The sequence below is a fragment of the Eurosta solidaginis genome, chromosome 3 (genome assembly GCF_040869045.1).
Source record: "Eurosta solidaginis isolate ZX-2024a chromosome 3, ASM4086904v1, whole genome shotgun sequence".
In the NCBI taxonomy this organism is placed as follows: domain Eukaryota; kingdom Metazoa; phylum Arthropoda; class Insecta; order Diptera; family Tephritidae; genus Eurosta; species Eurosta solidaginis.
In genome coordinates, this window is record NC_090321.1 from 55,320,077 (window position 1) to 55,333,849 (window position 13,773).

Below are 13,773 nucleotides of genomic sequence, written 5' to 3' on the forward strand. Positions count from 1 at the left end.
CAATCCCACTTATGTAAACTGGTGGTTATGCGTACTCGCCTTCGTTTGCCGGAAATCATTAAAAGTATTACTAACAATGTTACGGGTTATCTTCCCCGGTGGGCTACTGCACTAGCTAAATATTAATGTCGTCCTCCCTAAGAACCATACGGTTCTATGAAACAATTTTAGCATTTTATAAACCAGCGAAAAAAATGGATTCTTGTGAAAAGCTTATTGACATATTTGAGCCCTCGATTTTGAAAGTGGTATAAGTCAAAAATTGTTTAAATCTAGTTTACCAGCTATTTCATATCGAATCCTAACAAAATAACATAATCTGAAGAGATTAGCTGTGTGCCATGAAAATTAACTCGATAAAATGTGTTTATTATTTGGTTGATAAACAAAATACAGTTACTGTTTTTTTCTGATAGTGGTATAAGTCAGTCTGTGCCCAAAGTTTGGCAAAATAATTGGTAACGAGCCGGACCCGTGCGCATCTTGCGCAACCAATCTAAAAGCCTCTTATCAAATATCAACAGAAATCAGCTGTTCTATCAATGAACTACAACTTATAGCTTGCGCTGCCATCTAGCGTATGATAGCAACTGCCGGCAATGCAGTGCAAATATTCACAATAGAGCCATAGTACAAACAGATTTCTTTGTGTGCTTACAATCGTTTATTTTTAACAAATTATTTTAATAAAATATAGCTAAACAAAAGCACTCCGGCCAAAATTGCCCAAAGCTCGCTAATAGCCCGAATCTCCATCTTGCCAACCAAAACTTTATTTATAGATTTGGACTCCAAATAAGAGCGAAAAAGGGACCCGTACATAAAAACAGCAGAGTCTAAGGATGTGAGTGGTAAATTTTATTTTTTGGAAAATAAAGATTGCCTTTGCTCCAAAAAATGTATAAATGGAATCGGATATGAAGACAGGAAAGCTAATTTTGATTCTTTTTGGAAATTAGCAAGTTTCGAAAAACAGAATTTCTTTCTGTATGGTTTGGTTCGAAAACATTCGATAAAACAAAGACGACCCAGAAATTACGAAGGATATATGAGAAAATGTAGTTTTAAGTTTCATTTGAAGCTTTTTTATACTTTCAAAATATCTAACGGAAGATTAAGTCGCCTCTTAAATGCTAAAACACCTGTAACGGATGGTCGTGGTAAAATGGCTGGTTCATCTAGAAAAACAGATGAAGAAAAAACTAGAGTGGTACGAGAATATATTCTGAGTTTTTCAGCATTTGAGAGCTATTACACGAGATTACATCAGACTTCAGGTCGAAAGTACCTAAGTGCTGGCTTAGATATTCGAAAAATGTATGAGCTGTATGTGAAAAAATTTTATGAAACTAGCACATCACGTGTGAAGGAGTGAACTTACAGGAAAATATTGAACACGGAGTTCAACTTAAATTTTCATACTCCTTATAAAGACACGTGCCAAAAATGTGATTCGGTAAAACTAAAAATTTAAGCATCCAGTAATGAAGACGAGAAGTTGCATCTTATGGAAATTCATGATTCACATCTTAACAGTGCCGAACAGGCTAGACAAATTTTAACAGATGACATACAAAAAGCAAAAAAAGATAACCCCAGTGAATATTACGGATTCATATTTGTTCTACAGAAAGCACTTTCTTATCCAAAACTTTCTGTTTCGGTAGCTTATTACCCACATAGCATATGGAAGATTGATTAAAGTATAAATCACCACAATGAGATATTTTCGACTCCTTTTGACGACTAAAAACTGTTTAATCAATTCTGCGATCAAAAGAAGACGCGAAATCGACTCCCTCTTATGAGTGAAATATGATTTATTGAAAAAGTAACAACAAAATGTAAAGCGATCACAAAAAATGATTAAAATAAGATTCCAAATAGACTCTTAAATGTCTCGATAATGGATCGCAAAAGCTTTAAAATACACTTCAAAATATTCCCACAAGACTCATAAATGATGGTAAATATAACTCGAAAAAGACTAAATACTGATTAGAAATATAGGTTAAAAGAGGCTCACCAAGTGTAGTCGCGCGTAGGGTACCATTTTCTCCCTACGATGGACTCTTTTCTGATCAGAAAATGAGCGCATATATGCTTATTTTGATCATGCTGGAGGCTCGAAAAAGACCCTAATATGATTAATAATTTCAAAAAATTCTGGGTGGGTATAAGCGCAACATGTATGTATGTATACAACTTAGGGTTACAAAATTTCCACAATGAAAATGCTAAAATGTATACATGGGATGAAACAATCGCCTTAAGAGGATCACAGGAAGTTGCGTCCTGCATCTTAAAGCACATTCGCGACATTACTACACAAAAGCATGTCATAGCTTACGAAAAATAGGAAAACAAGAAAAAATTCATAATTAAATTTTCGCTGCATTTGCTGCAAACTATAATATGGCTTTTTCGAAAATAGGCAAATATTTGGTTACGTGCAGCATCTATGGGTAGTTGCGCATGAATTTTATTTTTATTTTATTTATAGTTAAGAAGGGAGCGGCTGCATTCCATTATCCTATTTTTTTGTAAAAACGAAATATTTTTATGGGGCTCCTGACAGATGTTCGCTTAATGAAGCAAAAGGCCCTGTATGAAAAGGAAAACTTAATTATTTCATGAAATATAATTGTGATTCGATGAAGTTTCTGTGTGAAAACGGTATAAGTAATTTATAAAGTCATGCAGTTAATTTTGAAAGTGGTATAAGTCATTTCAACCTTTCAAAAGCACATTTCCTTTTAAAAATGGTTATAAATTTCACAATCATAATAAATACTTGTTTGTTGGCACTACTTTACTGTCGAAAAATCATATTCCATAATACAAAAATATTTTTTTAATCCTTTAAAATTCAAAACTGTAAAGATCTCGAAACAAGGAAAATATGACTTATACCACATTCAACATCAAGGGCTCATTTATACGCATGGCAAAAACCTTTTGGTTTAAGAAAGTCCTTAGTAGTATCTTTAATTACTTACTTAAAAGTTAGTGCTTAACCGTTTAAACGGTTTTGACCGTTCAACAAGTCGCTTCCGTTGCTTCTTTAGGAACAATTAGGGAATATAAATCGTTTTCTACCTGGTCCTTCCAGCGGAATCCGTCGCCCTCTTCATCTCCTTCCGTAGGCGGTTCCGATAAGATTACATCCTTGGCCGGAGCGCGGTCGATGTGTTGGACTTTTGAAGTTGGACTGTTTTGAAGTCTTCATAAAGGTCGTGCGAACGCGATTAAATCTTCTTCGGTACTCGTCATCGCCAACGCGTAGAGGTCCGTAAATTTATCGAAGAGCTTTTGTCTCAAACACTCGCGGAATTTCAAGTCTAACGTTGTTTGCTGGTACCTAAATAAACGAACTATTTTTAGTTTTTCGAACTTCTGGCGTGGTTGTCAAGATGCAAGTGCGCTGACCCTTTCTTGTCTACATTCACCATGAAACCCATCTGATGTGTATACATATACTTAGATATATACATACATATATATAGATACATACGTATGTACCTATGTATTATGCTTTTGCTACTCCGAACGATACCTCCGATAATAATGTAATTATTGAGAAGAAATAACATCGGATTATTAACCAAGGCACTTTAACCAAGGACGTTTCGAACAAATTTTTTTTGGAGTTTTTCGTAGCTTCATTTTCCGTGACTTGAAATTAGGACCTAGGCGGCTGTGTGTTTTAATCTGCATATGTATACATACTTCTATACTAATTATATAAAAATGTTTATATGGGCAATGTTTGTAACGGCTAATCTCAAGAAGTACCAAACCGATTTTTATGAATTTTTTTAAGAAAGTATTGGCGCCAATAAGCAGGGTGTTTATCAGCTTTTTATTTTTTCCATTTTCACAAACTAAAGCCCTTTATTTTTAGGATAAAGTTGATGAAACCCCTCAAATAATGCCAGCATAAGATTTTTCGATGGCCAAGCCGAAGCTACAGCGGGCCAACAAAAACAACTTTGTGTTTGTGAAGAGATACATACATATACTCACAGCCAAAGAGAGTGCGTCATTTCGCTCTTGGCAAATGCACGGGTTTTTTGCTTTGTTATTGTTTTGCGACAACCACTGAAAATCAAAACAGTCAATTCCGTACAAAGCAAGCAACACATATGTACTTATGTATGTAGTAAAGTTGATTAGAAACACACATTATATGCAAATCCAAAATGTGATTTGCTTTGATATTGTTTTGCTACAAACAAAGCAACACATATGTATGTAGCTTAAGAAAATAATAAACGCGCTCTTTCTGTCCCTTCCTCCCTTTGCCATATTTTCAATTCTGTTATTTATTAGGGAAGAATGATGCTCTTTGGACCAAAGGGGCGAGTTGAACAAGCGCTTTTGCACTAAGCCGAGCTGATGTACAATGTACATACATATGGATGTTAGCGCGCGCAAATCAAAGAACGTATCTCTTTTTCAAACTTCATTGTATTTATGATTGTATGCTGCAAAACATTGCTTAGAAGTTACTGAATATTGTTCTTAAATTAAATTAAATTAAATTAAAAGGTAAAGTTTTAAATTAAATAGTTAATTATAAATTTATCATTTTGTAAAATAATCCTTTAGACATGTCAAAAGCAAATGCCCTACCGCAAAATTTGATTGAAGAACTCCCTATTTCAAGATTTGTTTCATCTCGGTATAAATTCAATACATTTTGAGCTGAGATAAATTCTGACATGGAAGCGTTCTTCAATCAAATTCGAAAAAAAATTCTGATGTAGGGTGTTTTTGAAGAGTTTTGAGGTGGGGCGTTTTTGAAAAGCGTAATGTTATTTTAATTGTTGTCTTTTTGCGTTTTTGTCTTTTTTCTTTCAAAGTTGTTCATTAAAAAATCGTTTATATCGTTAATGAATTTAAATAAAAACAAGTGCGGATATTCCCCTATTTCTGTGTTATTGTCAAAGGTGGCTGGTGTTGACGTCAGCATTGACGACATTGAAAATTGGAACGACGTTCAAATTACGGAAGATGACGAAGATTGCAAAGTATCCGATAATGATAGCGAATAATCAGCTGTCGAGCAAGATATGCAACAACAGAAAGTGAGTTTTTCGGAAGCAGTTGGATGCATCAATACCTTGATAAAGTGGTATGAAAACAATAATGATACAAATCAGATATCAGATCTTATTAATATGCGGGCGAAAATTGTCAAAAGCTATTAGGTACACAAAAGAAAAAAAAACAAACAAGTCTCGACTGCTTCTTGAAACCAGCTCTTACAAATTAATAAGTACATATCGACGTGCCATACGAAAAGTAACACAATTTTTTTTTCATAGGATTTCTTTGTAAAAAAAGTTTAAAGTGTTATTTTTCATATGGCACGTCGATATTTACAATGTGAATTAGTTAATATGTATGGTCTGTGAACTTGAAACCAGCCAGTACAAATTAAATCTAAGTTTATGCTCTGTAATAATTAAAACTAAGTCATTTAAATAAATTCAATGTGTTATATCCCAAAAACTATGTTTATTACTGCATTTTTTCAAATTTGAAAACCGCTTAGAAAAGTTAATATTTCGGAAAAGTAAACTACCCTTGCGCCATTTTGGTTTACTTTTTCGCGATTCTACTGGACATGACATAATATGTCATTTACTTCAATAGTGTCATAACTCAAAAAACATAACTTTTGAGTTAATAACATATAAACGTACCCAATATCATGATCTATGTTGTATAAAAAAATCTTTGTGATCAGTTAAAAATTTACCACGTGCTATATAAATGAAAATATGCCTTTATACGAGCAACATATGGCAGTTGAAATCTTTGAATGGATCTCCTGGAAAATTGTGTTTTTTGAATTATGACACTATTGAAGTAAATGAGTTATATGTATATCTATATTAAACTATACCCAAATAGCAAAAACTCTATAGATTAATTTTTTGCGGCGTAACGAGGTAAGCCGGGTACTTGCTAGTAGACATATAACATTAGCATTTTAGTTTTCATTATACCTTCTATTTTTAATTTTGTTTACAACTAAGCTTAAAATATCAATCTGTATTTCATCTTTTTCTTCAGCGCTAAGCCGCGCAAGTTTTACTCGCAATAGATCGAAAAAAGACTCATCATCTTCATTTGCTCTCCTACTCTTCTTTTTCGCTAGTGGGTCTTCCTCCCTTCTTTTTTTGGGCGATGGCGCGATTTCAACGGTTGATTCATGTTCGCTATTCGAAACATGCGAAAAATTGAAAGTCAAAAATGTACTGAAAATAAAAATAAAGATTTTTTGTTGTAGTTGTAACGGGTTGTGAAATACTGTCCTAGCGCCAGTCATTGGTCGAATTTGAATTCGGTAGCCTTAGTTCTGGACTTGCTTGGAGTTTCTAGAACTTAACATCTTCACATGTTGTTGTTGTTGTTGTAGCGATAAGGTTGCTCCCCGAAGGCTTTGGGGAGTGTTATCGATGTGATGGTCCTTTGCCGGATACAGATCTGGCACGCTCCGGTAACACAGCACCATTAAGGTGCTAGCCCGACCATCTCGGGAACGATTTATGTGGCCACATTAAACCTTCAGGCCATCCCCTCCCTCCCCACCCCCAAGTTCCATGAGGAGCTTGGGGTCGCCAGAGCCTCATCTGTTAGTGAAACAGGATTCGCCGCGGATAGGTGAGGTTGACAATTAGGTTTGGAGAAGCTATATATTGCGCTGGCAACCTGAAGGTTTGTTTAACTTCTACATATCAAAGCTACCTTCTCCACCAGAAGGAGTCACTATCTTTTCCTACGCCGATGACTGCACAATAATGGCCACAGGCCCAGGCCCACAGATCGATGAACTTTGTAACAAAATAAACAACTATCTCACTGATATCTACAGTTTCTTCGCTTCGCGAAACGACATTGTCACCGACCAAATCATCGGCGACCTTATTTACAACATGGACGCGCCAAATTTCGACCATTTTAGAACATCCACGTCGATGGCACCACACTACCGACTCTCTTACACCCTAAAATTTTGAGTGGGAAGTTCGAACAGGATCTACATTTTGAGGAGCATGCAGCCGCAATTGTACCGAAAATCCAGAGCCGTAATAAAATCATTAAATCTCTTGCCAGCAGCACTTGGGGTAAAGATAAAGAAACGCTCATTACCACTTAAAAAACCGGCCGATTGCATGCTACGCGTCCCCGATATGGTCGCCAAGCCTGAAGGCTACTCACTGAAAGCAAATACAGGCCTGCCAAAAGACTACTCACTGGAAGAAGCCTTAGGCCTGCCAAAATACAGTCTTCGATCCGCCACGGGTTGTCGTCTTCTTATGTCCCCAGAACACCATCTACATAATGAGGCGAGAATACTCCCCATTAAGGAGAGAAATGAAATGATAACCAAACAGTTCCTGTTGAATACCCAGAAACCTGGGCATCCCAACAGGCATCTGACTGATGAGCCAACACCGCCCAGGGGCTTAAGGAGTCATCTCCGTAAGTATTATGAGGAAATGCGGCACCTGAAAACACAGCCGTATGAAGCCAAAAACTAAACAAGCAGGCACTCAGTGAACTCCACAGACAGGCGTCGGAACTCTGTGTCAGGAATAGCCCAGTGAATCCTGTACTCAAAGAACAATACCCAAAACTTGCAGAAGAGGAACGCACACTCCCTAAGGAAACGCGAGTCACTCTAGCTCAGCTTCGATCTGGATACTGTAACAGGTTAAACTCTTACCTATCCAGAATGAACCCCGACATACAAAATATATTGTGGAACCAACGCCTCTAACACTCATCTCATTATGGTCCATCCCTGTTGAAACAGCAAGTTTCTTTGAACTCCCGTTAGAGGATATTGATGCCAATTTGTGATTGGTCGCACCTATTGGATGGGGCGCAGCACTGCTACAACAAGAACAACAACAACATTTTTAGGCTTGACACCAACTACTTATGAATACTTGTATGTACCCACCTGTCCGCTTGCAGGGCCTCATTAAAAAATGCCATCTCATCCTTCAGTTTCCATGGCTTCCGACCGCTACCACTATGGGCTATCTCTTTACGATTCCGGTCTGTCAACGACCGCCATCTTTGCTTGCAGTTATAGGCTAAAAATGGAATAGGATGTTAGTATACGGTCTATTAAAAACACAGTATGTTTACAAGTATTTGACACCATTTGTGCAACAGATTCCCAAGCTGCCTCCTTAACCTTTGCATTCTTGTAGTCTGGATGTTTTCTCCTGTACAAACATTCATAATTACGTATTGCTGCTATAAGATCTTTGTTGTCGATCTGAAATGCAAATTCAACAAATAAAATGCTCCTATTTACCACATAAATATACTTTATAATCTACGCTTTCCGCCATACTAGCGCGAACACATTTAACAGTGTACAGAAAAAACAAATTCTGTTATTTGATTTGATTTTCTACGCACTCCGTATTTGGTTAAGAAAACTTTGTATATTTGATTGGTCTGATAAATGACTGTCGTGCGTGCATATTATTCGATACACTCAAATATATCGATGGAGTATTGATACAATCGTTTCTTTAACACCACTACCAAATTAAGGGCCATTTTATATTTATTTGTTTAGTGTTTAATTTTATCTGTTTTTTTTTACATCTGTAGACGGTTTAAGCCAAATTAAACTTCCTTAAGCTGGAGACATTGGTGCTTTATCGGTAACCGTATCGATAACCTTATAACAGCTGATTCGACCAACCTTATGAGAATCAATGCAATCGATTATTGGTGCCGCTAAGGTCGTAACCGTATCGTAGCTAACCAATTGGGTTTTGGTTTACCGTCGTAACGATAAACAGCTGATTACTTTAGGGATACGGATACAGCGATACGACATACGGCACCAATGACTCCGGCTTTAACCCTAACGCCATAGTCGTTACCATACCCATATTCATAACCATCTCAATGTGATCGATTAATGGTGCCTTAACCTAAAAACCGGGAAAATTTCATAAAAATTATGAAAACGCAAAAAATTACAAACATATTCCACAAAAAGTAAGTATCTTAGTCATAACGTATCCAAAACAATGAAGAAAATCTAAAAAAAGTTATTAAATTCCCCAACTCAAATATTTTTAGGTTATGGATATGGCGAGAAATCAAAAACCAATTGATTGGCTATGGCGTTAGCGTTATGGTATGGCACCATTAATCGATTACATTCCTTTCCATAAGGTAGGTTCGATCAGCTGATTTATCTGGTTATAGCTTTATGGTTATAAGTCACCATTAATTCGCCCTTTACGCTTAAACTTTATATGGACTGCTAAGCCGTCAAATTTAAATACACCTGTGGAATTGCTGCGCATAAAATTTGTCCTACTAAGGCCCGGCTTATCAGTAGTTCGTTAAGCTAAGCTTAAACTAAGTTTGCTTAAACTCTAGTCAAATTTAAACTCCAGATAAAGTACTGAGCAAATTTTCAGTCACAGTTTAAGGCCACCTTTGGGCTAGGCTGTTTTGAGCGGCAACATTGGTTTTTTTATTATCTAGATAATTTGTAGATACGGCAACAGCTGGATTTTGTTTACCCAACAACCATGGAAAAAATTTATATATACAGTTCCGGAAGTGATATCCAACATCATTATTTAATTATTCTTAACCGAGATAATTCTCGAGTTGATATTCAACTTCATTCTCCAGTCACTATCCAACCTTTGAGAAATTTTGTAAAATTAAAAGTTTTCCAGTTGATCTCCAAAGTCATTAATATTTTCCAATAATTATCCTAATTTCGAGAGATTTTGAGAAATGTACAGTTCTCAAATGAATATTCAACCCATTTTTCCAGTTGATATCTTACATTATATATCGAGTTAAGGTGGAGTTGAAAAAAATCTCCAAGGTGGTACCACCAAAACCAACAGCTGTTTATTGTGAGAAATAAACACCTGGTTGATAGCAGTAATGAAGCGTAATTAATCAAGAATAATTTATATAGGCGGCCGCCGTGGTGTGATGGTGGCGTGATCGGCCTGCCACACCGAAGATCCTACATCAACATCATTGAATCATACATTTGAGTCCAGTTAGAGAACCGCAAGTTGTTAATTACATTTTTTCAACTTAAGTAATAGCATATTTTGCTTTATAAAAAGTTCCCTCTTTTCCTGAGTACACTATGATTCTCGAGTTGAGCCACTGTTTCGAAACAACTTTTGAGAGTTTAGAAGTATGCTTAGTTATCAACATGAGCTCTAATGGTACTCAAGCCCAAATGCTTGTTGGGTATATTCGGCGCCATTTTGTACGAACGCAAATAACTGATAGGTTAACTAGAGTTTAACCCTGGCAGATCGGCCGCTTAAGCTTAGCTTAAACTTCAGTTAAAGTAGACTGAAAAACTGCAGAATAAGTTTAAGCGTAGTTTAACTGACAACCTGAGTTGAACTTCTACTGAAAAACCGGGCCTAAATTTCATTACGCATTATACTCAGATGTAACTGAAATATCTGTCTATGTTTCACCCTCTACACTAATTCTATGTATTCTATGCGTGTCCACAGTTCATCGCAACTGATTCAGCTATATTTTATACCGTATGGCCAGGGCCGTAGGGAGAAAATCCGGGCCCGGGACTAAACAATTTACGGGCCCCTATAAAAAATCGACTAATACATTTGATTAATTCGAATTAATGACGTCTCATTCATGAATCATTATTGATGGATTACATAAAAAAAAAATTTGCCACATCGACTAAATGATTTTTGTACTAAGAGCTGAAAATAAAATTAAACGAGTAAGGAAAGCTAAGTTCGGGTGTAACCGAACATTACACACTCAGTTGAGAGCTGTGGAGACAAAGTAAGGGAAAATCACCATATTGTAAAAAGAACCTAGGGTAACCCTGGAATGTATTTGTATGACATGTGTATCAAATGGAAAGTATTAAAGAGTATTTAAGAGGAAGTGGGCCATAGTTCTATAGATGGACGCCATTTAGGCATATCGCCATAAAGGTGGACCAGGGGTGACTCTAGAATTTATTTTGTACGATATGAGTATCAAACGAAGTGTGTTAATGAGTATTTTAAAAGGGCGTGGGCCTAAGTTCTATAGTGGACGCCTTTTCGAGATATCGCCATAAAGAAGGACCAGGGGTGACTCTAGAATTTGTTTGTATGATATGAGCATCAAACGAAAGGTGTTAATGAGTATTTTAAGAGGGCATGGGCCTTAGTTCTATATGTGGACGCCTTTTCGAGATATCGCCATAAAGGTGGACCAGGGGTGACTCTAGAATTTGTTTGTACGATATGGGAATTAAATGAAAGGTGTTAATGAGTATTTTAAAAGGGAGTGGGCCTTAGTTCTATAGGTGGACGCCTTTTCGGAATATCGTTATAAAAGTGGACCAGGGTTGACTCTAGAATGCGTTTGTACAATATGGGTATCAAACGAAAGGTGTTAATAAGTGTTTTAAAAGGGAGTGGGCCTTAGTTCTATGGGTGGACCCTTTTCGGGATATCGCCATAAACGTGGACCAGGGGTGACTCTAGAATGCGTTTGTACAATATGGGTATCAAATGAAAGGTGTTAATGAGTATTTTAAAAGGGAGTGGGCCTTAGTTCTATAGGTGGACGCCTTTTCGAGATATCGCCATAAAGGTGGACCAGGGGTGACTCTAGAATTTGTTTGTACGTTATGGGTATCAAATGAAAGGTGTTAATGAGTATTTTAAAAGGGCGTGGGCCTTAGTTCTATAGGTGGACGCCATTCAGGGATATCGCCATAAAGGTGGACCAGGGGTGACTCTAGAATTTATTTTGTACGATATGAGTATCAAATGAAAGGTATTAATGAGTATTTTAAAAGGGCGTCGGCCTAAGTTTTATAGATGGACGCCTTTTCGAGATATCGCCATAAAGATGGACCAGGGTGACTCTCGAATTTGTTTGTACGATATGAGTATCAAACGAAAGGTGTTAATGAGTATTTTAAGAGGGCTTGGGCCTTAGTTCTATATGTGGACGCCTTTTCGAGATATCGCCATAAAGGTGGACCAGGGGTGACTCTAGAATTTGTTTGTACAATATGGGTATCAAATGAAAGGTGTTAATGAGTATTTTAAAAGGGAGTGGGCCTTAGTTCTATAGGTGGACGCCTTTTCGGAATATCGTTATAAAAATGGACCAGGGTTGACTCTAGAATGCGTTTGTACAATATGGGTATCAAACGAAAGGTGATAATAAGTGTTTTAAAATGGAGTGGGCCTTAGTTCTATGGGTGGACGCCTTTTCGGGATATCGCCATAAACGTAGACCAGGGGTGACTCTAGAATGCGTTTGTACGATATGGGTATCAAATGAAAGGTGTTAATGAGTATTTTAAAAGGGAGTGGGCCTTAGTTCTATAGGTGGACGCCTTTTCGGAATATCGTTATAAAAATGGACCAGGGTTGACTTTTTTCTAAAGTTATATTTTGCGTCCATAGACCAATACAATTACCATGTTTCATCCCTTTTTTAGTATTTGGTATAGAATTATGGCATTTTTTTCATTTTTCGTAATTTTCGATATCGAAAAAGTGGGCGTGGTTATACTCGAATTTCGGCCATCTTTTATACCAAGATAAAGTGAGTTCAGATAAGTACGTGGACTAAGTTTAGTAAAGATATATCGTTTTTGATCAAGTTATCGTGTTAACGGCCGAGCGGAAGGTCAGACGGTGGACTGTGTATAAAAACTGGGCGTGGCTTCAACCGATTTCGCCCATTTTCACAGAAAACAGTTACCGTCATAGAATCTATGCCCCTACCAAATTTAAGAAGGATTGGTAAATTTTTGTTCGACTTATGGCACTAAAAGTACTCTAGACAAACTAAATGAAAATGGGCGGAGCCACGCCCATTTTGAAATTTTCTTTTATTTTTGTATTTTGTTGCATCATATCATTACTGGGGTTGAATGTTGACTTAATTTACTTATATACAGTAAAGATATTAAATTTTTTGTTAAAATTTGACTTTTAAAAAATTTTTTTTTAAAAAGTGGGCGTGTTCTTCATCCGATTTGACAATTTTTATTTAGCACATATATAGTAATAGTAGTAACGTTACTGCCAAATTTCATCATGATATCTTCAACCACTGCCAAATTACAGCTTGCAAAACTTTTAAATTATCTTCTTTTAAAAGTGGGCGGTGCCGCGCCCATTGTCCAAAATATTACTAATTTTCTATTCTGCGTCATAAGGTCAACCCATCTACCAAGTTTCATCGCTTTATCCGTCTTTGGCAATGAATTATCGCATTTTTTCGGTTTTTCGAAATTTTCGATATCGAAAAAGTGGGCGTGGTTATAGTCCAATATCGTTCATTTTGAATAGAGATCTGAGATGAGTGCTCAGGAACCTACATACCAAATTTCATCAAGATACCTCAAAATTTACTCAAGTTATCGTGTTAACGGACGGACGGACGGACATGGCTCAATCCAATTATTTTTCGATCCTGATGATTTTGATATATGGAAGTCTATATCTATCTCGATTCCTTTATACCTTTACAACCAACCGTTATCCAATCAAAGTTAGTATACTCTGTGAGCTCTGCTCAACTGAGTATAAACAGAATATTTACTATTGTAACGAATTTAGGGAAATTCCGCTTATTCCAAACCTTCTGCTAACGTTCGAATCGCTAAACTGTTGAATAAATAACTCCAATATTCAATAATGCAAAATGGTTTTTATTATACTACTTTGAAAGTACTTC

At 36.6% G+C, this 13,773-nt stretch overlaps 1 protein-coding gene across 5 annotated transcripts; it reads right to left on the minus strand.

Moving 5' to 3' along the window:
* Positions 1-3,326: 3,326 nt before the first annotated feature.
* On the minus strand, positions 3,327-8,538 carry LOC137243741 (transcription factor Adf-1-like). 5 transcript variants are annotated; one of them, XM_067771790.1, is made up of 5 exons: positions 8,358-8,538; positions 8,173-8,305; positions 7,982-8,117; positions 7,742-7,911; positions 3,327-3,361 (listed from the first exon to the last, which is right to left on the minus strand). In XM_067771790.1, the coding sequence occupies exons 1-5, from the start codon at positions 8,379-8,381 to the stop codon at positions 3,342-3,344; spliced, it is 483 nt and encodes a 160-aa protein (XP_067627891.1). In that variant the 5' UTR covers positions 8,382-8,538; the 3' UTR covers positions 3,327-3,341. The 5 variants fall into 5 exon arrangements, 4 of the variants coding, with proteins under 4 accessions (XP_067627891.1, XP_067627892.1, XP_067627893.1 ...); XM_067771791.1 differs by having other exon boundaries at positions 7,742-7,908; positions 8,358-8,537; XM_067771792.1 differs by lacking the exon at positions 3,327-3,361 and adding an exon at positions 4,453-6,269 and having other exon boundaries at positions 8,358-8,534.
* Positions 8,539-13,773: the final 5,235 nt, after the last annotated feature.

Excerpts from the sequence above, each read along its gene's own strand:
- LOC137243741 (XM_067771789.1), bottom strand. The coding sequence starts at position 8,381 with ATGGCGGAAAGCGTAGATTATAAA. Across the intron at positions 8,118-8,172 it reads ACAAATGGTGTCAAATACTT|CCTATAACTGCAAGCAAAGA; the intron begins GTAAACATACTG and ends TTCCATTTTTAG. Across the intron at positions 6,270-7,981 it reads GAGGCCCTGCAAGCGGACAG|TACATTTTTGACTTTCAATT; the intron begins GTGGGTACATAC and ends TTTTATTTTCAG.